We start from the raw sequence: 27,362 nt of genomic DNA, 5'->3' as shown, positions 1-27,362 counted from the left end.
GCATAGGCTATACAGACAACGGAGTCGCCCTACACCCTGTTTGTGTATAATGGTGCACGAGGCTGTGCTTTATTAAAGTCAACGGAGAGATTCTGATTCTTCTCTAAATTCACGTGTCTGCGTCTGTCCACAGCACCCGCCAGTGTCATCTACTGCTCGACATCTTCAACCCGACCGAGCACGAGCTCACCGTCGGCGCCAAGGACAACCAGGACCTGGTTCTCCACGCCAGCGAGTGCCAGAGGTGAGCGGAAGGTTTCTCTTCCTACAAACACATTGATTTATAGTCGTATCGGTATCGTCCCATGTGGCGGCAAAATGTATGAACTCACTGAATACTTCTCAACTTCCAGTTATGCTCGGAGCAAAGAAAAACATGATCGTGACATCCCTAGAGTTTAATGCTTCTTGTAGAATTCATCCCAGGATTGAGTAGCAGACTTATAAACATCATATTCATTACAAACTGACATTCTGACTGATATGCTGGTTCAGGGAGGATTAATTCCACCCCAACATTCTTCATGATGGCGTTTTCTACTCCTTTTTTATGTTTAAGGGTTCCTCACGAATCTGTAAAGAGCTGCTATTTCACCTAAAATAATTGTGTTAGTCTGGGTTTCAGTTTTAGTGTCTCTAAGACATATGGGGGAGATGGGACAATACAAGTTCTGCTTCTGTTTTTAGGCCCCAAATGAGTTCATCCCTAATGTGTCTCCCCTGTTTTGCATTTACCACTGACAGGCAGATATACTGAACCTGCACACACACACACACACACACACACACACACACACACGCACATATACAACATCAAACCTTGTGTGTTAAAGTAGCAAATAAAGATTCCTGTCAGCACCGTCTCTCCAGTGCACTGTTGGTGACTCACAGGCCTTTCTGTGAGGAATGTTATTATTTGAGGGGAATTAGGGGGCGGGAAGAGATCTATTCAGACGGAGCCAAACAGCTCATCACTCAGCTCACGACAAATAATCTTCCCTGTGCAGAAGTGAGCTGTTGGGATCAGCTCACCAGCGTTTTTAACCACGAAAAAATAAACACCACTTCAGACCTCCAAAGAAAAAGTTGCATTTAGAGGTGCTGTTTTATTTGTTCGTGAAATTTAAACAATAAAACACGCTGCATAACGGCACGCAGGAATGTAGTGGAACCAACTCATACTTCCTCAAAGTACATGTTGATTTCAAGTGAATTCAACTTTCTTCAACAGATTTCTTGTTTTTATGTTGAGAATCCGACCACCTCAGCATTTACGAGTTGAATACATGTTTCAAATTAGCTTCATCAACAACACCGCCTGTGTTGCTGTGAGATAATGTATTGTGGTCATTTAAAATGCTCTGCACACTGCACAGGTCAGGTGTTCATTTATGAAAGGTGGTGTCGTCCCCACAGTGGAATCACTGTAATGATCGCTGGTTAGTTGGACCACACTCCTTTCTACGTGCTGCTCTTTTTTGACTGAGCTGCTTCAGTATACCATATCAGTGTGAAGGATTAGTTCTTGTTTTTATGTTTTTTGGCAGTTTTAAATTTGTTCTTACTGTACACTGCAAGTTTTTCATGAAATATACAAATCACACCAGAGAATAAAGGAGTTTCTGCCACAGAAAAGCGCTGCGGTTTTAACTTTTCCAGGAGTCTCTCGTAAGAGATTTTGATCTCAAGGTACCATGCTGGTAATGCATTTATTTATTATTTATATTTATGTGTATAATGTTTGCTGAGGTCATAAATCAAGTGAGAAGTCGTCATTTCCTCATACATTTCAAAGTATTTGTGTTGCGAGCAATTCCAATAAGTTTCCCCTCAAAGTGGGATCCTTCCAATAATGGTTTGAGGCCCAAAATAAATAAGAGCATGCATTGTTTACTAAAAGCAAGGACGATGGAAAAGTCTGAAAATAGGAGCACAGATTGATATTGCGTCTGTCTTCATGGGGCCCGGCCCCTGGGTTAGGATCAACAGGACTAGACTGTGCTGTATATAAAGTAGTTCACACTTCCTCCACCGGCTGTAGCATTAAAACGCTGCCCGTGCATGAATCAATATTACCAATCAAACAATGTCATATACAGGACAATTACTTTTACTTCAAAGTACATTTTGCTGACGGTACCTTTGCTTAAGTACAAGTAAATATGAAGGCGGGACATCTACCGGAGTGTTTACACAGCGTTGTGCTGCTACTTTGACTTAAGTAAAGGATCTAAAGGAGCAGTTCTTCCCCCACTGTCCACACACAATGCACAGCAACTGTACACAACTCAAGGGTTTGATAGAATGTAACAGGTCATATTTGCTGTTTTGCCATTAGTATTCATTTGAATGCATTAGCTGCAGTTATTTTAAGTCACGCTGTCTCTCGCTGTCGTATAATTCCCCAAATTGCGGAGATGGACTCGACCCATCTCTCACTGATGTCACCGTGAAGTCAATGTTATACACAAGGACTGAAGTAGAGGTCTGAATGCATAATGCACCAGTTGTATGATTGATTTGAAAAAGAAAGAAATTGATACAATATGACACAATGTGCCTCTGAGGCACAAAATGTCATGTCTGGTAACGACTTCAGTTGTGTGTATATATAGACTTCTCTGTCTTTTTACCCTTTTGACTGACATTCCCTGCAGACACAGCCGTTGGCCTTGACTCCACCAATCAGCGCTTCCGTCCTGTACAGAAGTACAGAAGTCTTCTCGATGCCTCAGACGTATAGATTCATGACCGGAAGATTAGTTCAGATCCAGATGATGGATTCATTTCACAGTATTTGTGTAGATACCCCTACGATGCAGAGACTAGTGGATGCAACCTCACTCATCCCCTGCTCCGTTTTTGTTTTGTAGCAACATGCTGATCATTTCCTGTGACACACACAGATTATTCAGCGTGGGGTCGGGTTTCGCATACAGAGAGGATCAGGGCGACGGACTCGTAGACCTCCGTCTGCTGAACCATATTGTGCTTGTCTCTTCAACTCATCCTCTGGCGACATCACATGGCCCTGTCGTTTTCTGTTTCTTTCCTGTTCTATGATGAATGAAGTGTCAAGCCACAAGATGTTTTCGGGATCCTTCATCCAGGACCGGTGAAGCCAAGACGGACGCAAAAAAATTACCCTGTCAATCATCCGCGCCTTACTCCTGCATCAAATGCTTTTTGATTGTTTCCATTGAGCTTTCTTTCGTGGTTACACAAATAGAAAATAGAAAAGCAGTGATGCGTGGCGAGACATAAAGCAGTTTAAACGGTAGATTTAAAAGTTTCTGGACTTGTGTTTCCGTATGAGGGCAACAGGAAGCTGTTGCCATCGTCTGGTAGATTTACTGAATGCTGTGTTTGAGCAGTTGGTTTAGTTTGTGGAACGTGTGTTCTCTCCCTGTGGAGAGGGGTGAACAGGGTGAGTGACAGAGTGCCGCTTTCATCTTCTCATATCATTCACAGACATGTCTTTTACAAGGTCTTCATCCCCGTGATGGTGTTCTTTCATGGCGAGTGGAAAAAAGTGAAGCACCTCAGAATGTGAATGGTCACTTTGATGTTTGGAAGCCTATCGAGGTTCCCAAAGACCAGCGTAACACAGTAATGCCCAGATGAGACTTTTTCTTTTCTCCATATTTTCTTTGATCAGAGAGAAGAGGACGTGTAGAGGACGTGCACCTGTCTTTTCTTTTCCAGATCCTCCTGGCAGAGCATTGTTCTTGGTTCAGCGATGTTCACAGTGGCTCATATTAAGAGAGGTCTGCTTTAGCGAAATATGATGCTGCCAATTTGAAGCGAGTTAGCGATCAATGTCCGGCTCATCATTGTATTCTACGTTAAGTCCCGCCCATGGCCCTCATTGGCTAATGGTTAGTCCCCTTGCTGTGCTTTTTGGCTTGATCGTTTTTTAACCAATAACCGCTGTGTCGTGTCATAATGCCAGACGAATCAAACTGATTGAAAGGTGTGGACTAAGGAAAAGTAAGTTGGGTATTTGGGCAAGTAATCAGACAAACATCTTTAGATTATTATTATAGCACAGTGGAACTTAAAAATCTTGACAATTTGAAAGTAAAAGGGAGACCTTTATATTCAATGTGTTCTTGTTTCTGGAGTACTTTTTTTTAGACTGATGGCGCCCCCAATTTTGCATTGATGAGTGTGAATGCTGGAGATATCGGTCTATCAAATGTTTGCATAAAGCAGTGACGTAACAGTTGTGGCCAGACGGCAGCGTTCTACACAACTCTAGAGCCACAGACTCTGATCGTCTGTCTTGCTCAAGTGTCCTTCTTATCTTACTTACAAACTAAAGCACACATCTTGTCCTGCACCTGAGCTTGTTGAAGGAGGGAACGAACAAACATTCACCGAGCTAAAATGCACCGTTATCGTCAATTTGCAGGCCAGATAGCTAATTATCTGCTCAGCTGCAGAACATAAAACTTGTAAACGTACCTGCAAATGCCCCTTAAATCTGGTTCGATGCCGGTGTGCTCCTCACTCTTCAGCTCCACCAAGAACCCGCTGTATGCCCGTGTGACATCGCAGAGTTTGTCTCTCTGCAGGTGTTCAGTCCTGGGCTGCTGCCATGCTTATTTTCAATAATACTAATTGAAATAACAATGCATTTGAAAACGTGTGACTTTTAATGTAAAAACACAGTTTGTCCTAACATTAGCACTGAAACTGTTGTCTGCTGAGCTGGTTAGTTTGACCTCATGAGCCTCTGGATAGCTGCTAAACTCCACCTCATGACACAACCAGGTACGACTTATTAACACCGATTAACAGATTAATCAGCGGTGTGTTTTAACACAAACGGAAAAAGCGGAAGTCCTCTGTTCGATATCTCTGAGGAAATTAGGTGAACAACACATTTTTGATCGTGCTACTGTAAAACCGAACATCCGTTCATCAGTATGCTTCGCCATGCACACGAAGTCTGCAAGAAATGACTAATTCACCCGACAATTATTCCCCCGTGGCTTTCTTTTTTAAACCACCTTGAGCTGAGAAAAATGATCAGGCTCCAATGGTCACTGCTCTGCATAAACAGCATGTAAATTAGCACTGCTCCCCTCGCTTACTTTCTATTCTTTCATTTGAGGGGAAAGGCGCGATCATGTCATCAGACAGCCCTGACCTTTCTGCGACTGCGTCTTCAATCGAATGAGCAGGTTCTGATGAGACGGAGCAAATGAAAGTGTCTGTTATTAATATAAATCAAAACACAACTGTTGTCCGGGGTGTCAGGCTGGAAAGTCAGTTATTCGCCATCGTAATTAAGGGGGTTTGACTGCAAGTCAGTCAAGTCCTTCGGTGGGTGATTCTTCTGTATAGAATGGGTTTTGTGCAAGTGTTATCTACTGTATCTAATTATCTGAATTGAGAAGCAGAAGCCCCGAGGCACTTGTCTCCATCAGCTGTATGAATACAAGCAGCGGGAGAACATCCTCCTTGTTATACGATCCCGCTCAGCATCTTTCTGGAGATTTCTCTGCACCCTTCATGATGCTCCAGTGGTTTCTGTCCTCTCTCGTCCTCTCTGCTAGACACTTGGTGCTAATCGCATTTTTATTAATCGTTACTATTCTTGAATAATTAGCAGCTTTAGGGCGTTAAATCTCAATGTTTGGAAGAACTGACATCGAAACTGAAGGTCCACTTACAAGCCCCACATTTTCAGCAGATGGAGTTTTTATTATTATTCTTGTTAATATCATTTTTTATTTTACTTCATTTTCCATCCATCATCTTTAACCACTTATTCTGTTTAGGGTTGCTGGAGCCGATCCCAGCTGATATTGATAAATTATTATTATTGATAAGAAAAATGGTCAAAACAATGTTCAAGATGAAAAATTAACTTCAGTTAAAATCTCATTTTTCATTTCAAATTAAAGTGCTTTATTGAAAACATTCCAGCTCTACGAGTAAATACAATCAAGCCCAAAGATAATTTACAGAAATGTAATGCAATAAAATGTGTTGTGAGTGAAAAAACAAATTAGAAAGACATATTTTCTTCAGTGATGCAGATATTTTTATTCACCCACATTTTAGGATATTAATCTCCTGGCAATAACAGCTCTATACAATTTGAGAGAATTACATTTCCTTTCAGGTGCTCAGAAAATTGAAAAATGACCCCAAAACAACAAAACACTGCAGTGATTCTTACCGGGAACTGTTATTTTTCAATAGTAATTCTTTCTTCAGTAGAAGTCACTGTATTAGCTGTACTGGAGCTCCACAGTAAGGTCTAGATACATCAATACATACATATGTATATTTGTTATAGTTTGGGTGAACCATCTCTTTAATCCTCAACACTTTACAAGGTAAAACTGAAGCAGTAAGTGGCTATTTTTCGAGCTCAGCATCATTTTCTGAAGGTCAGCATGTGTCACTGCAACAAACACAAGATTCAGTGGCTGCTCTTGAAAGTCATCCCTTGACAATTTCTTTCGCCAGCAGCAGGTTGCTCTTAGACCTCCCCAATCCCCCGCTCTGCATCATCGCCACAGCTGCGTGTCCCAGGGGATCTAAACAGTTTAACATCCCATCCCAGCATCAACCCCTCGGCTCTAACGAGTTCCACCATTGCTCAGCAATGCCCTCTGTGGTTAGCGCTCACTGCAGCAGCTCCTCACTCTCAGCCAAGCCTCCTCTCCGTTCGCCCCGTGCCTCTTGGCTCTGCCGGATCGGTGCGCACGAGGGCAGACACGCCTCATTGCATGAGCTTTTTTCAAACAGAGCTTGTTTCCATGGTGACCACCTTTCCCCTTCTTGTGCTGTGTTTTATGGCAGGCAGAGCACATAATGCATTTGTAGTCACACATCCCGCCTTCAACAGTCACCGGCCCATAGAGTCAACTTATTACCGTTTGATTGTTTGCTTCGCAGACCTGCAAATCATATCGGCCTTTTTTTTTCTTTTCTTTTTTTCTCACTCTGTCGGAGAGGCGTTACGCGCTCATTACACGAGCAATATCAGGTCGAATAACAAACAGGCACTTGTATCCGCTGAGCGTAGGGAACAGGAGCAATGCTTCCTGACAAAGATGAGAGCTGACTGCTGAGATGTGCATCTGCTGAAGTCCACCCCCCTCTGGCATTAAGCTCCACACAACTGTCCTAACCCCCCCCTCTCACATTTTCTTGAAATGATGTGTTCCCTGGAGGACCTTTTAGCCCTGTTGGCTGTCTGGAGATGGGTTAATTAGGTGCTGGAACATAAAGATATGTTTCCACTCACATGTCCTGTGAAATACTATATGGCTAGGATCACTCCGTCTAGCCGCCTTTAACCTCCTGGTCGGCATTTGATAGTCATGCTTCCGTATTCTGGAAATGTGCTTCATCTCCACCCAATCCATATATTCATATGACGGATAGAGTCGATTTATCTCACTCTCCGCCCTTTCCTTCTCCAGTCACCTGTAACTTTAATGATTTTTTTTGACCGTTTTATCTGACCCCTGCGCTGTGTTTGGGTTCCACTTCGCTCACAGCAACACATATAGCGATGTGTTATTATTTACAAACTTCCAGTGCGTGTCATTCCCTTCTATCTCCCCTTGTCGTGCATCAAACTGCTGTGCTGTTTCACAATGGCAAAACGCCCCAAATAGAGCTTCAGGGTTTCAGCAGCAGAGACCAAAATAGCTCACTCTGTCATCCCTAGTAATGTTCGACAAAGACGCGTTCTTAATGCCAGCCAGCGCATTAGAAGATTGTCTGCACGGGGGCATTCTTCGATACCTATGCGCACACAGTAATTGGCAGTGAGGATGTGTTGTTGTTTTTTACTGCAGCTCATCATATTGAGTGAGAAAAGGATGGATGGAGCGCCGCTGCCTCTGCAACCGCTGCATACAAAGGGTTACGCGGAGTCAGCCGCAGTCTAAAAATAGACCGTTGCTCTCGCCTGCCTCTGCACAGGCCTCTATGGATCTCCACCCTTAAGCTCTTGCACGTGAGGTAAAAATAACCCTCTCTGTGAAAACACACACACACACACAGTGGGTACGCTCTTCGCTCTCAGCCTCTCCCCGGTGACATAACGCAATCTCTGGCTGTTAAAAAATATGCAAAAAGGCTCCGATTAAACATCGGCTGCACATGATTTGCTCCGTTGGGCATAATTCAAACTGTGCCTTTAGCTCGCAGCATGCTTTAAATCACACGCTAGTGAACACCTTTCACAGGCTGTAGTAAAAACAAAACTACTATCACACATATAAGTTGTATACCTTTACACTGGCATTAAAGTAGGAGATGAAGTAACACATCAACAGTCGTGGACCGGAAGCAGGCAGCTGCTGTTTTGTGTCCATGTTTGAGTTTACAGACCTCCAGGTTGACATGATGTGTGGCTTCGCAGTGGTCGGATGAAAGCCGTTCCGTGTGCTTTAACGTGATTATCGTGTACTTTTTGGTTCGAGGCAACACAGCATTTAATTAGGAAGGGGTCGTTTTCTCTGTGGCCGGCTCATCCTAAGCTGCTGTTATTTCTGCCATTAAAAAAGGGCTTCACTGTCGCAGCTTATTGCAGGATGCTGGTAATTAGCGATATAGTGTCAGAGGTCACAGCCGGTGGACAGGATGATATTTAGTGATCCGGCTTTGGTTTGCTTTGAGATGTGTTTTGTAGGCAGAAGAACATCATGAAACATGTAGAGCTCAGTCACTTCTGCTATACGCCCAAATGCTCAAATACTTAACTGTAGCTCTCTGCACAAAACATACTGGTTCTGTTGTTCTGTTGAGTCAATATTCGTTTTCTTTGTTTGCAATATCTTCCAACGATTGCTAAATTGCACTCTTCAAATAAGACAAATGCTAAAATGAATTTTCTTTGGTAACATGAAGGTCCTTTGTTCAAATTCGTTAAATAATTAAATGTATACTGTTATGAGTTTATGAATTATACATTTTCAGGTCATCAATGATGAATGACGTCATCTGTGTCTCCATCAGTTAATTGCACAAAATGCATTGAACCATCATTTGTCTTCAAATAAACAGTCAAACAAGTTGTTGTACTGGTTTCCTGCTGGTTGTCTTCGTCACTCAACTGCTCGTGGACAAAGTACTGCTGTTGTGCTGATGTGTTGTTCGTCCCACAATAAGGAGTGAAGTGGAGGTAAAGCGGCTTTTGGACCAGAGTCTGTGGCTTAAATATAAAGTGTATTTGGACATTCACAGCTCAAATTGTGTTATGTTTCTGTAAATTACAGCGTATTATATGTGTTTGCCATTATCGTCTTCGGGGAAAGCTTGTGGTAGAGTCAAACAGGCGTTGGTGGTGAAATAAGTGGACACCCATGAGCCCCTTACTGGCATCTACATATAAAGAAGTCACAATGACCCACTTAGCATCATTGTGAATTCTGACCCACCTTTGCTGGCTGGACCACAGCCCTAAAAACAAAGAAGTCTCTCCCTGACTTGCTGAGTGAATGATACGTTTATCCATCGGGCATTTCAAAATGAATAGCTGCGAACAGTCCTCAGTTACATCCTCGGGGGATGTTTGCAGCGGTTCCACTCGATGACTAACCTGACCAGCCAGATGGTTTGTTACACAGAACCGTCTGAGAAGCAGTCACTGGAAACCGTTTGGAAATGGGCAGGCACTTTAAAAAACAACACTGGATGACCCATCTGTCAATCAAACTCTTACTGAAGCCAGTCAGAAGAAGAGCAAAAACAGTTTGATCAAAAAGAGCCTTCCGTGTCCTCCTTTGCTCGTCTGTCCAGTCCTGATAGAACAGATGCTATTGCAGCATCTACGCCAACCTCTTCAGAAGCCGCCATTGACGTTTAGAACGAACAGTCGCCTCTTTGTGTCGTCTCGCTGCAACTCTCATGGACTCGAGCCCATTGTGAGTCATCAAAATACCAAATGGATACAGGCTAGAAAACAAAACAAATATTCTTTGCAGCTGACAAACATTCCACTTGGCCAGCGCAACGCACAAGAAATAGACTTCTCTATCTGTATGCATGGACACGAATAGCATTGCTTATTTCTGAAGATTTGTCTTTCGTCTGTGCATGTCTTTGTAGGATTTATTTGAACGCTAACCAATTCACAGCTCGCTCTTTTGAACAGATAAAGATTACGGAGAAATGGCTCCATCCAGCCAATCTCCCATCTACCCTTGTCGCCTTTCTCGGCAAGGGAAATAAAGGCCAAGCACGCTGTTATCAGCGAGGGGGGTGGGTTGAGGCGGGGAGGTGAATTGGACTGGGAATTAGACCAAGAGATGTTCAACAGTGGCCCTAGCTCAGCACACAGGTTGTTATTAAAAGCCTTGTAATAGGCTAGATTAGTCTCCAGATATGGGCTAATCCTTAAAAGACTCCACAATCAAATCAATGGAAGAAGATGGAGGGAGTGGTGGTGTGAGGGCTTGGCCTGTTAATGTTCTCCTGAGAGTTTTCTACACCTTCAGGGGTGCTTTGGGGTTTGATGTGGTCTTTGTCACACTTACAACCGAAGGTCTTTCTTATGCTTTAGATTGGATTTTCTTTATTTACACTGCTTCACCGGTACACTTCTTGGTTTGATTATATAACAGGTAATGTATTGAAATAGTGTTGCTGTTTTTGAATTAGGTTTCCATTAAGTTTCACGGCAGTAGAAGGTGGTAAACTTGTTTTCAACTAATGTTTGGCGTCATGCTGCTATTACCTTGAGAACCACAACTACTTTCACTCTTTTTCTGCAGCAGCAGCATTTAAAACGGTAACATTTATCGTGAGTCTCCCGGGCCTCATGCTTTTTAACTGGCTTATGCGAAATACAATGGACAAAATGATGGGGGAAGACATGTGAAAATGAATCAACAATTCCATTATTCATGGTTTAATTGTTGCTGTTCAGTCGTTTATATTTTTATGAATTGGATTACTTTGGGTTAAATTGTAACTGTTGGCCTTTGGCTAAGAAGTTGTGGGCATTCATTACTTTTTCATGCATTTTATAGACTAAATGTCATAAAAAAAACAAAAATCAACAGTTTAACAATGATGATACTTGTAAGACATGAAATTCACCAAAGCTAAATATCTGAAATGAGCAGCTATCCACAGCTTTGTCCTCTTCATAATATTTTTTACATTCTTTATCAATTATGAAGTTCATGTAACTGTCTTTTCAAAAGTCATAAAACTGTTACTTGGGAATTTCATTTGACTAGTAATAGTTGTTCACACTGCGACCGACTCCAGCCATATTCAGATCGTAAACTGTATGTACCATACCCTCTTATGTACTGCTATTTACCAGCCATTCTTAGCCTCTTTATTAGCGAGCACACATTTTCCTTTTTTACACCGATTTTTGTGTGAAGTCTCAAAAAGCGTTCGGAGTTAGCAAACCCAAAATCAAATCCCACCAAACAAACATTGTTATGAATAAGAAAATCCTACATGCAGCCATTTTCACAGAAATTAGAGTTCCAGGGATTGACATCTCCTCTGTTTACGGCTGAATGTGATGCTAAATGAAAACATTCCTTTCTGTGTTTCACCTCGTTTGAAGTGTTAATTTGAATTTGGCCGTCTGGGTCTTCTTAATTACCTGTCCAAAGAGAACCAGTCGCAGGCCTTGCCATGCACCGTCTTCCCATTTAGGGTCCATTTGCATTGTTGCAACGTGGTATTTTTAGACTTAATGTGTAGCGGGCGCTTTTGAAGAGGACCGAATGAAAAGCAGCGCCCATTTGAAGATGGGACTTCAGTCGGTAACATCAGCCTCGTGCCACTAATCTTCAAAGGCGGGTGTTTTTGAGTGTGTCACAGCAAGAACACGAGCTTTCCTTTCGTCTTCGTTTGGAAGTCGTAATTGTTTTTTAAATGTGTGCTCTGCTTTGTTGAAAAGGCTGTGTAATGATAATTGCATTGCCTTTTTCTCCTCCACCTCGCTTTGATATATTTGTGTCCCTGGACTCATCAAGAGGTCTTTTTTTTTTTTTCTTGTGTAATTTCATTAATGATTTCACAATAAGGTATGTCATGCAGGTGAGGCAGCAGTTTTATCTGTAAACGTCGAAATATGTAAGATACGGAAGTATATTGCAAGCAGACTTTCTACCTCGAATTACGTATTATTTGCTCGATCAATATAGTTATCATATTATTAATACTTGATTTGATTGCTCAGTGATGGATGACTGTAGTGAGGAAACAACATAGCAATTGTCAGTTCAGTCTCTCTGACTCTGCCCGTCTTCCTCTCAATGACTCCTTCGGGAGCAGTACACAGTAGTACGCAGTCACAGTAGTTGTTCATCAAGGGTTAAAAACGGGGCGACACTCGGAGTGAGACTCCACTGTAAATCTATAGGAACCTCTTATTGCAGGTTGGCGTCCTGTGGACATGTGGAATGTCCAGGTGATTGGCTCTCAGCCGCCCACCTCAAAGCCACGTCGTGTCATTTCTGTAAGTAGGGAATGATGGGAGTGCTTTTCGTTGTGTTCCCTCTGTGAAGAAGACTCCCGTGAAGTCTGTTTCTCGGTCAAACACCTGAAGTAAAGCCTATCGCTCATAATGAAGCCGGTGAGGCCCGAGACATTTCTTCTCTCCTGTGAAGTGCTGCTGTATCGGGCTTATGCTTCACTATGCAATGGTTCAATATGTATCTCCAAGGTTGGTGATTTTTGAGTGTTCAGATCCGAGCACATGCGGCTAGGAGCACTAACCGACATCATATCATATTATAAAGTCGGTATGGCTGACATTTCAGCAAACATACACTTGTTACCACATTCAGCACACGTGATGCATTCTCAGCAATAATTTAGAGGGATATTTCTTTCAATCTGCTGGCTGCAAATCCAATATTCCCATTTCCCTTGTCTCTGTTTTAATCTCTGCCAGCGCATTAGAAGGATATTTGGGTTTTACTGTAGATGTTACAGTGGATGTTTAACTTTCTTATAACTGTCTGTCTGATGTGAGTCTCTATGTAGCATACAGCTTTTTCTTCTTCTTCCTCTTCTGGGAATGGGGGTTCATGGGAGCAGAATGTATAAAGAATGACTTAAAGATGGTTGCAGCTCTGCAGAGTTGTGGGTTCATTACCACAAGCAACTCCTACTGAAAACTGGACTGAATGCATGCTAAGTTCATTTGTATCTGCTGGATGTGTATTAGGAGGCTGTTTGCTAACACAGTGCTGATATGTTGTTATTCAACTGAGGCAGAGCAGTTGTGAGTTTGTGGTTGCATTACACAGGGTTCCTTGTAGAGGACATTGGGTTGTGTTCTCCACTTATTCCTCTTCTCTCCCCTTTCCCCTTAAATCTGCACCTTACTGTCTTTGAATTCTACAGAGACTGTTGCAGGCTGAGAAAGAATAGATCAAATTGGTATTTCCATTTTTAAGTGGAGGGCTGAATGCTTCATGGGTATTTAGTTGTAGGCTTTGGGGTCGTTTTGTACAACAAGACTTCAATCCTAGATGTGTCACTTGACGGAACCCCGGGCAACGAAAACCCTGGCTCTTGTAAATAAATAACATGCCCACAACATAGAGGGGGGAGCTTTGACCTGAGGGTGTTTGTTCAGACGAGATCAATAACATAGAACTTGTCAAACCACACACAGCCCACATTGGTTGTCATGAGGCAGAAATGCAATCAAGGTTTTCCTCGGAAATACTCTGCAGATGAAGATGAGCATAGACGGCTGTGATCCATGACCGTAGAAATGTGCAAATGCATTAAAAAGGTGCTGCTCTTATATCTGGGGAATTGTAAAACGCATCCATTTCCCAAAAAACAGAAATAATCATTAGTTGAAGACCTACAGGACACTAAATCTTTTTTTGAACGTTTGAAAATTACCGAAACTAAACACTGAGTTTAAATATCAGCTATCAGCGTCTGGAACTACATAAATCTGAGTCGGATGATTTCAACCTTTATGAATGTACTTTTCAATGTGCTTAATTCCAGATTCAGAGCATATCTATGATTGAGGGATTGCCTCCACGTGACACGTAAACAAAGCACAGAGAAGCTCTGATAACAAAAAACACAAGGAAAGCGACTTCGGTACTCGATATCTTTAGAAAGCAAAATGCCATTTCCTTCTGTATTGATGCTCTGACTTTCAAATTGAGCACCTTTTAAATGGCAACTATGTAACTGTCACGTCATCCCTAGAGTCTTCGAAATGGTACTGTGTCATTTTATTTTGGCCAATTGGAAATGAGTTCAGCAGAAAGTTGTGTCCTTAAAGTGCTTCTCCCATCTCCTGTTGCAGGATGGCCATCCAGGTTGACAAGTTTGACTTTGAGAGTCTGCCACAGCCGGACCAGGAGACTGCTCGCTTCACGAACCCCAAGCAGCTGGAGGAAGAGCGACAGCATGCCCAGGGCTCCCAGATCAACAGCAAGCTGGGCATCTGTTGGAGCATCATATCCTTCCAGTGTGGTCGAGTGATACCAGAGAAACCAGCCTGAGCTGAATGTCACTAAAAACACAATCGATGTAAATGGTGAAGGTTTACATTCCTAATTGAGTGTCCTTAGTCATACATTTCAATATGTGTCCGAACTTTAGCTCTGCCCTGTGTTTGTTGAATGTTGCTGTTCATTGACAGTCAGATCAACGATACGGGACATCTGGACCCGACATCTGGAGGCCCTCTGGCCAGCAGGGGATATGTTCGCCTGCACTGACAGATGGCAAAGCGTATGGCGAAGTACTTGCCACTCTGACACTGTGATGTGATGTTTTAGTGTGCGCATCGATACGATACAGCATTGTCCCGTAGGTCCTTGTCTTTGGGCAAGCTTTGTGGTCCGACCAAGGTAATCTTTGACAACGTTGTCAGGAAGCTGCTCTCTGCCATCTGCTTTTCCTCAGGAAGACAATTCTTTCTATCGATTTCTTTATGTCGTGTTATCTTCTGGCTTGGCATGTTCATTTTCACCGTCAACACTCTTGCCTTCAGAGTCGGTAAAGGTTGTAATGTAGATGGAAGCTGAGTTAGTATTTGTGTTCTAAAAAAAAATTGCCGTTTTTGGCTCATTCTAAACAAATGATAAGAGGTTGAACATAATTTGGGTGAAAAGGTTTTTTTATGATATATATATATATTTTTTTTATATATATTTTTTTTATTCAACATCCAGCTATCTGGATGTTCTGCCTCGGGAGCAGGGACTATCTAGGTTCCAGAAACTATCGTAGGTAAAATCAAAACTTCAACAAGGATCCTGAAGTTGCGATGCACATAACGTTAATGAGTTCCACAAAAGTTTCCCGTGTTCCTGAAAAAAAAGTTTCTGCGAGTCATCGTGCGTGCTGTTCTCATTGGGTTGCAGTAGCCGGTGCACATATTTAGAGATTTAAAAACTGCCTGTCAGATTGTTTGGGAGCATGGTGTACAATTAATGATGAATCCAATCTCTGAGCTGCTGAAGTTGCCATTATATTTCTCCTTTTTATGAAGGCGCAAACACCCCCATCATTAACGTGCATTGTTTTATCTACAAGTAATTTGGCAGCGAGTAGGCAGGGGTAAAGAAAGAAAATGACATACAAATATATTCCCAGCAGCGAGTCTGATAGCACTCCTTTAACTGTTGCATAAATCTGCCTGAAATGGCCTGTTTGATCATTTTACCCAGTTTAGAGCATGTGGTATGAGTGCAATTTGTGCATTTAAACAAGTTTCCCTTGATGCTCAACAGCATATAGCTTCAGGCTACGTCAACAGACACAAACTGTAGCCGCTCAGTAGACAGTGAAACTGCTAATCGTTTATTTTTAGGGCTATAGAGACAAAAGTAAAAGTTTTAGGAAATGTGCAGCTCTAAAGAGGTTCAAAAAAGAGCTATGCTACTTTGTCGTGGAAAATTTAACCAAAAATGAAAAGTGTCATTTGAAGCCCGACATTAAAATAAAAGTAAATTGGATGAAACATCCCAAACACAACTTATGTTAACTCACTTATTAAGTCTCGATGCTATCGCATCCGTGTGAGGATAGTGACTCATCTGTCTCACATCTTCAGAACAGCACAATGTAAATTCTGCTTCAGGGAGGATTTTCCCTTTACAACAAGAAACGAGAGCAATACAAAAAGATGATTACACTGCGTGTCACCCTCCGAAGCGCTCGCTTGGCCCTGAGCAAAGTAAGAGTCACTGTAATTTGACTTCCCTGGATGATAATTTGTGTTTTGTTGATGGTGGTTCACTCATTGGACAAGGCTCTGCCATATACAGCACAGGCACTGGAAAAAAATAGAAGAGATAATTGAGGGAATGTGTTAACAGTGTCTTCCCCTTGAGGAGGCCATTACCAGGTTCATGAATCCTCTCTGGATGTACAGTGTAGAAGTCAAGTTTAAGCAGCATTAATGTCCACATCGCAGCTATTATTGTATCACCCTGTGAAGCTGTATTACACTAACTGTTATCTGGACGTATGTGCAGGCTGAGACATTACAGTCAGCCAGAAGCAGAAGTGCGTTATAGTGCAGCTTGCGTTAACATTGCACAGATCACGTTAAAGGCATTGTTCTCAGCTGTAATCCTTCGGCAGCACCTGCACCTTGTATTTAATCGTCAGTTAGTAAGTCAGTCTAAATTGTCTGTGTACGCAGGAATTGGTGACTAAAGGGGGATAAAGCAGCAAATACATAGCAAAATACTTAAAGCTATTTATCAGCCCAAAGCAGAGACACGTCAGTTGTCAAAGCAACACTTTGGAGACATTTCAAGTAGCTGGAGAGACATTTTGAATTAATGTCAGCAATGACTTGTTCATTTTCTTCTGTCAGCAAGAAATATAAGTATTCTGGGCAAGGAACGTAATAGTGCCAAACTCAAAGTGATTTATGACGATACGTTCAGTGAGTTGACATGCATGTCGATCATCCACACATTGTTTCTATGATTGCTGAGCTCTGTGGCAATTTAAGGGACTGGAATTGTTGCTTGTTGGCCACAACAATACGGTATATGTTGCAGTGTAGCCGAAAGTGTATTTCACCCTTTATTGGAGTGCTTAATGTTAGAATGGAATCCTGTTGCACACATCCACAGATACAGGGATCCAGGGATGCTTACCAAGTTTATTTTACAGTCTGCCCCATCAAATGTACAGCATGTTGGTCACATGACCCATTACCCAACCCATGTTCTAATGCATCCGTTTAAAATCCCACATAAGACATAACAACTGTCATGCAAGATAGATATGTCAAGTAAAAGTTTAGAGATGAAAATATACAGTGAAACCAACAGTGTCCGCGGTGAAGGGCTGACGGACGTCAGGGTTCAGCTCAGTGTCGGGGCTGTTCGGCAATGGAATGAAATCTTTTGGTCCGTGTACAGGAACCCGAATTGTCTGTTTTTTCACGTGTTGCTCAGGTCGAAACAAATGGCAATAGAAAGTCAATTAGGAGCCTTATTCTTGACGTTTTGTTGCCTAAATCAAACTGTTCGACAGTTTTCCAAAACCTAACCGAGTGGTTTTGTTGCCTAAACCTAAGTTTTGTTTTTAATGTAATGTCGTCCCCAAAAAAAAGTTGTTTGGAGCGGCACGAAAAAGCTGATAATTCTTGTCCCGACATGAAACCAACAGATTTCATTTTGTGATTATTGCAGCGTTACCTTGCCTAGCCTGCTGCCACTGTGACCCAGACTGTATGAGTGCCAGAAGATGGTTTGATCGATGAAAGAGTCCACTTGTGACCCCTTCATACAGCTGTATTCATACTGTGCTAGATACAGATGTACAGACAGATTGATAGATGTTCCCTGTCCTTATTTTTTAAAGAAACTTTTATCTACAATTTTCGTCACACATTGCGTGGATGTGGGTTGTTTCCTTCATCTGTATTGCACAGTGGTACATGGTTCTAAGAATTTTAACTTGCAGTACAGTTAAAAGAAACACCAATGCTAATGGTTCTTTGAGGGACTTACTTACGAGGTCACAGTCGTGCTTTGAGCTGAATGCTAATATCAGCATGTCGTCAGGCTTATCAAAGCATTAACTGTGAGCCCGATGATAGCGAATGTTGAAAGTCAGGACCACCAAAATCATTAGAATTGATCTTCTGGGGACCTTGAATATCCATGGGAAAAGGAGCGTCAGATGCTCGTGCTACTGATCATCGGGCTTCTGTAACGCCCGGGCTGAATCGACGCTCGGTGCTCTTGTTCGGTTCCACCGAAACCTCAAAGTAGGAATTCCACATTTCCAAGGGATCAAAGCCACAACATTGCCATTGGTCGCCATTGACCGCTCATATAAGATGCATGTGCATGGTGTAACGTGTGATTCATCATGACTCAGAAGTTTGAAAAAGATCCAGGCGGCACAATTTAAGCACTTTTTAACACAGTACGTTTTGTCTGTAGATTCCTTCGCTCTCGCTCTCTCTCCCTCCCTCCCTCCCTCCCTCCCTCCCTCCCTCCTCCACTCTCGCTCTCTCTACCGTACTCTCCCTCAAAGGTTAATAGACAGAGGTTTGGTGCCCCAGTCACTGCTCTTCTCGCCCATCATTCCAAATGCCAGCTGTGTAAATGATCAGCTGTGTCCTTATCATCACATATTATCTGGGTAATTGCTGACAGCCGTATTTGTTTTGATGCAGCATTCATGCATTATAATCAGGGTACATGTACATTTGACTTCTTAATAATGAATGCATTGCACAAATCTTGAAAGTAATTAATCCAGATGTGTTGCCGTTTTATCATCGCATCATACGATATGATGGATTTTTGATCAAGCTCCTAGTGTTGTAAGTAAGTATGGTACATACATATGTATACAATACAGTTTTTTATGTTGATTAGTTCTTGAAATGCACCAAGGCTCTCCGTCATGTTGTCCTTAACCTTACCCACCCGTCCCTGCGGCGCCGCGGAGAGGCCAGCGTGGAGGGCGTCCTCAACCAGCTGGTCCTGGAGCACCTACAGCTCGCTCCTTTGCAGTGGGGTGAGTCACATAAGTGTGTGTGTGTGAGTGTGTGTGTGTGCGTGTGAGATTATGAGTTGCGGTCGCACACTTACACCACTCATCTCGATGGAAGGTTTTGTGAACTCCAAAACAAAATGTGCAATCACTTTTGATTTGCTGCCAGCATTTAGAATCGTCAGCTGGGGCTGTCCCGCTTCTGAAAAGAGAATGCAATCTGCAAAATGAAGCGACGCCGCAGATCGAGCATGGGAATGTGAGAATCCGACAAGACCGGAATACTCGGGGGAAAATGGCAAACACTTCACACTCAGATATTTTGGCATTTCACACAAACGTCTTTATTGAGGAACGCTGACGTGAGGATGAGTGAGATCACTTTGGGCTGATATTCCAGTGCAGTGGTTGCTGTTTCCTCGCGTCTTCTTTTCTGTGAAGGTGGTTTGATTTGCAGCTCCAGTCCCGGCCTTTGCAGGTCTTGCCGATTACGAGGCAGCGAATTTGCCTCAGCCCACTCGGATGCCTTCATCAGGGGGGCCAAAGACTGTCACAGGCTCAATTACGTGTATGGTTCAAGCATTTCCCCCCGTGTCTCTATCGTTAGTCCAGAGGATGCTTTTAATGCAGTAATGTCTCTGTGAGCCTCACACTTACAGAGACACTGTCGATGGAAAGACATCTTGTTAAATGTCAGTTGTCGAGACTGTACTATCGTCGTCATTTTAACTGATTTCCCTTTGATAACATAGTTTAGACAGAAATGACTACTTTCTCTTGCAGCTCAAACATTTGTACCTGTCTGTTGTTAGAAAGACGCTGTTTTATTCTTTTGCAGATCCAATATGCTCCGCATACCTCCCGATAGATTATTTAAGCCCCTCGAGGAGGTGATGGACTCGATGTCGAAGAATCTTCAACAACACTTTAGTCTCAATCATTTCCAGTCGTCAGCTTTTTACTGAACAGGTGCTGCGAGATCTGCGCTGTCTCGGTCTCATCAATCAATCATTTAGAATCTGCCTTTGATGTTAAAAGCATTGACGCGGTCATGCCGACGTTATTTGCATCCTTTGGAATATCGTAAACCTCTTTTTACCCTCCTTGAACATAAGACTTTAACATCTTTGCAGAAAGTGATCTCTTTAACAAATGTAATTTCCTTCTCCATTAGAAACGACAAACAAATGTGGAAGTCATAATAGGCCATTACACTGATGATGTGTAATGGCAGCATGAGATTTGAGCTCTTTGGAAAATGCTTTGTGCGTCATAATAATCTTGTTGAGTGCATTAAAACCTATAAATTTCTTCAGCAAATGTAAATTGGGTCAGCTGTGCACTTTGTGGAGCAGAAGCCCACCGGGGGAGTCGGTACCCGGGACAGCGCCGTGGCATTTTTCCATCAGCAAGGATGAGGAGAATAATAATTTGAGCGGTTGAGCAGCGGCTCTACAGTATGTTAACCTCAGCTACTCGACGATAAAAGGTGGCGTGGCACAAACATGCGCGCGGGTCTCCACGGAGATGAATTATTGATGGGGCTCCACTGCATGTGTGTGTGTGTGTGTGTGTGTCTAAAATCACACGTGGTTTGAGCATCTTATCCACAAAACCCTAACCCTAACCCCCTTCTATCCGGGTGGCCACAGATCACGTTTGTATGGATGTCAGTGGGAAATCCTGCATACAATATGAAATGTGTATTTTCAATTGTCAAAAGGGACCCTTGAACTTTATAGTGTCTTCTACTTGAATGGCACCCTAAAATCCCATTACAGTTGCATCAGGAGTGAGTGTAAGTCGTCGGCCAAAGATGTAAAAATCGTATTAAAATGTACCAAAAAAGGTAAAAATATGAGAAACAGAAACATACAATCGTGAATGAATGCGTCTCTAAAGGGGTTGAAAGGTTCACCCGGCCACTTTCGGTCTTGCACATACATTTGAAATACACAAACGTAACACCACCATATATATGTACCGTGAGTATTTATTTATTTATAGACACTGTGCCTCAGGCCACAGTTGTATGAGACAGAGACTTTGACATCATTGCTTGAGCTCAGCCAATTGTGTGCAATAAAAACCGATGAATATTTGATCACACGGGTTCCAGTAAATGGAGAGCATGGAACTTGCCAGAATCATTGATATTGTGCTGTGTTTGTGTAGAAGCTCATTCGTATTATTGTTGAAAAGGGAGCAGACGGAGGCCATGAGCAGATGATTCTTCCTCTGGACAGAATCCGCTTCGCTCATGTAACGTAAGATCATATATGGTGAAACTCGCCACATAATTACAAATGAATAATGCAAGTTTTTTCTTTAATTAGTGTCGCATTCTTTTGTTTCTGCTGAATTTCAATTTTGGGCTTCAGCGCATGGCTGCAATTCACCGAGCGAGCTACAATGTGAAGCAGATTACTTTTACGTTCATGTGGTGAGCTTTTTAAAAAAGCGAAACAAACAGATGAGAGGACTGCGTAACGTTTCTATGACCTCTTTCTACAATGTCGATATTGTGTTATAAACATACTTATAATGCAAAATAATCCCCTCAGAAATATTCATACTTATTTATAACAGTAATCTTAATGCATTTTATCGTGATTTATAAGTGGTCATTAAATCTGTGCTGTTATTGAGTGACCAGCAAGTAAGAAGCATTACGATACCTGACCTCATCAGTCATTATAGATGGCTTCATCATGTGTTATGATTATTGTTGTAAAGCATTATGAATATGTATGAGTGTGTATACAATGCAATGTGTAAGCGGATTATAACAAATGATAAGAATGTTTGTAATGGATTGTAGAAATGTACTGCCTATGTTTCCATCTTCACTTCACGCCGTCTGAAGAGCTTTTCTCCTCTAATGAGATAAGACATACAAGATGATCCATTGTTCGTCCCACAGTGGGGAAATGTACAGGAGTACAGCAGCATAGTGGATAGTACTACACTAACAGGCCTACAATACTATCTCTGCCTAAATGTGCGGACAGCTTGAACATTATTTTCTGCTTGTTTGTCTGATTTCACAGAATCAACCTTCAAAAAGCCTGCTGTTGTACGCTATATATGAACTGTGACTGCAATATACGAGGCAGATTTGCACCATAATCAATTTATTGCCCCAGGGAAAAGAAATAGTGATAATGCCTGAAACCCTCTAATTGACATTATGTACCTCTTTGCGAGTACGGATTCCTAAAGTTTTTCTACCGAGTTTCTGTGCTTTTCATCGACATTTAATTCTCTGCTCCAACAGTAAAAGTCTATCTGTCATTCTGTCACAGAGTCCGAAAAGGAAGTCCGCTACGCTGCTACGTTGGCCCATGGATCTCTCAGCGCTGTGGAAAAGGGTAGACGGTTTTACAAACAGTCTAAATGTCAGCGCAGCAGCCTTCTAGATTCTCAGCTGTTGGTTTTATTCCGGAAGGTTGCTTTAATTATCTCTGACAAAATCGTATTGCCCTCCCAACAGCTATGAGGGGTACTTGTCATCCTTAAAATTGGAGAACTCGGAGGGAAGAAGTTTGACGAGAGGCAGCGGGATGGAACACACTCAATTAGGATGTTGATATTGCCACGACCAAACTTCATCAAAAGACAATGCATATTTTGAATCAGTCCAGGAGAGATACCTTTATCGTTTTCATGTTTGTGACCCTGTTAATACCAGAGGGATCTTATTCTAATTGCATTTGGACTAAACCTGCTCCATTTATAGCCCATATTTCAAGTAATGGATGTTAAAAGCTCTCCGAAAATGAACAGAAACAAGACATCGTCCTAATATATCCAGATATTGTTCGGTCTGCGCTTCAAATTATAAACGGTGAACTCTACTTGTCACAATCAAATCAGAGTTTCTATTGGCCCAATGCTAACATGAAGGGAGAACATAATATGCTTGTTTTATTGGTGTCTTTTTAATGGTCTGTTTACAGCAAACATGAGTCGTTTACTGTACGTAGATTTGACTGACTAAGACAAAAGTAATCGTTCCATATTTAAAGCCACACTAAAATCAATATTTATAGAATTATAGAACACAGCAGTAGAATCTATGAAGATAAATGTTCAGGTTCACAGACAGAAGTCATGCTAATTATGAATATATTTAAATGATATTAAGTGATCAATACAAAGCGATATCAAGCACTCGCAATGAACCGCATTAATTAGAAGCCATTTTTAAGCAACTGTGGACCGGCTTTGATTTTCAGCATCGGCTGCCTGTTGAGTGCCGTAACCAAGCAGTGAGATGGAAACCAGCAAGCCCGAATGCAGACTTTGCACCCATTGCCCACCCTCCCCCTCTCCCACCATCAACCCCCCCACCCATTCCCCACCCTCCCCCTCTCCCACCATCAACCCCCCACCCACCCTCCCCCTCTCCCACCATCAACCCCCCCACCCATTCCCCACCCTCCCCCTCTCCCAATCATCAACCCCCCCACCCACCCATTCCCCACCCTCCCCCTCTCCCACCATCAACCCCCCCACCCACCCTCCCCCTCTCCCACCATCAACCCCCCCACCCACCCTCCCCCTCTCCCACCATCAACCCCCCACCCATTCCCCACCCTCCCCCTCTCCCAATCATCAACCCCCCCACCCACCCATTCCCCACCCTCCCCCTCTCCCACCATCCCACCCTTTCCCCACCCTCCCCCTCTCCCACACACAGATAGAAAGAAAGACATTTGAAGCAGTCACAGCCGGTGGCTTTTCAACGCACACAAGTCCTGTTGGTGATGATCAGAACTGCAGACCCGAGAGAGAGAGAGAGAAATGAATGCATGCATGGCTGAAATGAAAGAGAAGTGTTCTGACTGCCCCTGTGACTGATACCATGTCACATCTCCAGTACGAGCATACATCAACGCCAGGCTCTGCTGCAGTCATCTGCACAGCCGTGATAGGTCCTGTGGGAGACGGTAGTAAGCCTCCCTTAAGCCCGACTTACTGTAGGATGACATCAGCCCAGTCTGCTTTAAAGCCCCGAGGAAAGCAGTCGCATCCGTTGTCTGCGCTGCACATCCATGTTTTTACTTTAGACGTGTGTGAACAGTACCGGGTGTGATACACTGGGGACCTGTGTTATCATATGATCATCTCGACATCAACAGACAATGTTAAGTTCTGAAAATACTGCGTCCTCTTGTATCGTGAGCAGGGAATAAGGATGTTCTGTTGGGTGGTGGATAAGCATGTAGGAGACTGTGTGCTGCTATTAACATGATCAAAATAAATCAGACCCAAAGGTGTGTTTGTTTCCATTCACCTCAGTACACAAGCACACACATTACCGCCCCGCACCCTACTTCACCACCCACCTATTTGAGTGCAGATTTGCTTAAATTTGTGGCGGGTGCTGCCCATTTAGCTGACTGATGGGCGCCAGGAGGAGCACTGTGTAGGCAGAGGCTGATTTATCGGCTTGTTTTTCAGCTCTGTCAGTCAGCCATCCTTCAGGTCTCCGATTAAAGGCAGCAGAAAGCCAGAGCGAGATGGGAGGACGACGACGACGCTCCCCTCACTCCGTCTCCAGTGCGTGTGATTAACAGAGGCACTGATGACTCGGATCGACTTAGATCGGTGTTAAGATACTCAAAACGCTTGATGAGCGCCAAACGATGAGGTGGCAAAAGTCTTGAAATGATGCTTCTGCTCAGGCAATAAAACCAGCGAATTAACCCATTATGAGTGTGAGTATTGATCTCTACACATTGTGCCATGCAGGCTTATCATAAAACAAGGGTATTTAACAAAGCGTTGGCTTTTTAAATAATTTTTTTTTCCCCACATTAGGAGAGCAAGCATTAAAGGATCGTTTGTAGTTCTTTGGCTGGAATCACCATTTTACCCCATCACCCTGGTAGCTTTAATGTGGAAATGAGAGCAACGAGTGCCGCGGCCCACTCTGTGATTGCGTCGCGCCCTTTTTTATTCCTCCGTGGCCCTGTGTGGGTCGCACATGTGACAGGTTTGGAGCGTCTGTTTATGGGGCATTTATCATGGCTGCAGAACAATCCACGCTGTCAGTGCGTCAGTTTGGGTGAGCCGTGGAAATGAATCAAAACTCCTCCGTCCTGCCACCGTTAGCCCACCGCACGCTCGCCCGTTCACGTGGGATGGGGAAGAGAAGAAAAGGGAGGGAAACTTGAGTCGAGAGAGGTGGATGTGGTTTCAGAAAATGTACAAATGTAAGATCTGATTGTGGAGAGATTTCAGGCTCTGTGATGAATGTGCAAAGAATAATACTTGGCTATATACTTCATAGAGCTTCTCACCTCCTTAATTTGTCTCCTTTTAGTTTTTCTTTCCAGTGTGTTCGTGTGCGTCTTAAGCATCCGTTTAGTTTCCCTGTTCATTCTGAGGACCAATCTTTTTTTAATTTTATTTCCAACCATTTTCTAAATGTATTTCCAGCTTAATCCTGCTTCTCCCTCTGCTTTCTATCAAATACAACCACCTCCTTCATTGATTTCTTCAGAGGACACACGAGTATCCCCAGCGGCGGCCTTTTCGTCCCTGAAAGACAGATTACCTGACGTTTCTAAATGCAACCAGGGTCCTGCCTTTTGGTTTCGTTGTGAGCATGTCTACAGCTCCTTGCCACGCCGCTCCAAGTGCTACTGAAAGAGGGAATATTGTGACACAGCTGGCACACCTGCTGGAGTACAGAGAGATGAGCTTTGCCTTGTTATTACATGTGGCTCTGCACCATCAATCCAAAGCGAGGAGCACAAACAGATCGGCAGTGTGCTCGGCGTGTTTAGGCGAGCGCTGTGATCTGCGGTCGGAGTCTGTTACCATTCGTTTAGAATGCTAATCAAGAGATTATGAACATGTGTTTTGACCTTCGCGATGGATTTGTGATATCTCATTATAATCTGAGAGAATTAAATACTAAGGCCTCTAGTTTGGCTGCGGTGGCCTTACACAGCGATACGTTGCCACACCACATTGGATCAGTAAATTTGGTTTAAACGAACACAAAAAGTGGGGCTGATTAAATATAAGGAGCTGCAAGGGTTGTCTGTACCGTACCTGCCGTGCAATCTGTTCAATCCACCTCTTCATCAATGCATGGCTTCACCGTTTCCTCCTTTGTGCTCACAAACTTAAACCAACGTGTTGAACTGCACAGTTCAGAGTGTTTGTGAACTTGTTCACAAAGAAAAATGAACTTCCTGATGTTAAGCTGGTCGTATTTGCCGCCTTAGTTTGCCGGTTAGCATGCTAATGCTAAGTAGCACTAAACACAAAGCACATTAGAGGTTGATGGGAATGTCGTCAGTGTTTCAGATATTTAGTCATAAACCAAAGTAATGGACATGCTTTCCTTTTTACCGGACGATGGCGCCAAATAAAAAGTCACAAGTTCACCAAACTAATTACAAATAGTCCTGAAGTAAACATTAATGTCTGCACCAAATGTCATGGCAGTCAATGGAAAAAGACTTTCACAAGAGACTCAGAATCAGAATCAAATCTTTCTTTATTAATGGAGCAGCTATTGTGCTGTTCTTAGACTGTTGCACACAGTTTGGAGATGTAGGGCAGCAACACCTAATTGATTGGGATTGATAAAATATTTGGGAACGAATTTCATCATTGATTTGTTGGGTCTATATTGTGATGCACGGCACGCACTGTGGCACCGTCTCCGTGGAGGCAGTAAGCCAGCTAATACGGCGGCTTGTGAAGCTCACGTGATGAATTACCGGTAATGGCGCCGTCTCCTTCGGTCTCTTTCTTCTCTGGAGTGAGCGTCGGACGAGTGGCAGAGACGAATACAGCAAACTGGTTTGTATTGGTTTTGTGATGGATCGATCTATTTTAAAGCTCACGCTTTAGCCCGGCGACATCGATCCGTCACAAAACGGAGAGAAAATAGACGGAAGCTATTTATTCTTCTTTTATTTTTACCAAAGCAATATCTGATCAAATATAACAGTAGTAGTGATAGTGATATTAATAGTAAACATGATTAATCGAGCTGTTTTTATTCCACAAACTCGAAGACCCATATAAACCAAATAGACAAAGACATTAGCTAAATACTCAAATATATAAGTGACATAAAAAACAGACCATTAAGAATAATACAAAATATTATTGTACATATACTGTATGTGTATGTATGTGTATATACTGTATATGTATATACAGTTACATTTCCCTTTTATTGTTCGTGAATTTTTACATCCGAGGAATTTTTTTCAAATGTTTATTTGGTTTTTAATAACTTTATTTTTCAAGATTTGAGGCACCATCGTGACGTTTAACCAAGGTTAATAGGAAATCAATAAAAGTAAAAGCATTGTACGAGATGCAAAGGGATACGTTTGGTCTTTTGATTAAAGGGCTGA

The 27,362-nt window shown here is 42.7% G+C and overlaps 1 protein-coding gene across 2 annotated transcripts in view; it reads left to right on the top strand.

Moving 5' to 3' along the window:
- Positions 1 to 27,362, top strand: part of trappc9 (trafficking protein particle complex subunit 9) — a 131,854-nt gene that overhangs the window by 66,570 nt on the left and 37,922 nt on the right. For both annotated transcript variants that reach the window (XM_079287574.1, XM_079287573.1), the window contains 3 exons: positions 134 to 244; positions 14,294 to 14,447; positions 18,903 to 18,993. In XM_079287574.1, coding sequence (XP_079143700.1) covers positions 134 to 244; positions 14,294 to 14,447; positions 18,903 to 18,993 — 356 coding nt within the window. The remainder of the gene's footprint in view (positions 1 to 133; positions 245 to 14,293; positions 14,448 to 18,902; positions 18,994 to 27,362) is intronic.

The sequence above is a fragment of the Melanostigma gelatinosum genome (genome assembly GCF_949748355.1).
Source record: "Melanostigma gelatinosum genome assembly, chromosome: 17".
NCBI lineage: Eukaryota > Metazoa > Chordata > Actinopteri > Perciformes > Zoarcidae > Melanostigma > Melanostigma gelatinosum.
Note: the sequence above shows the minus strand (reverse complement) of the source record. Positions and strands in the feature narration are given on the sequence as shown.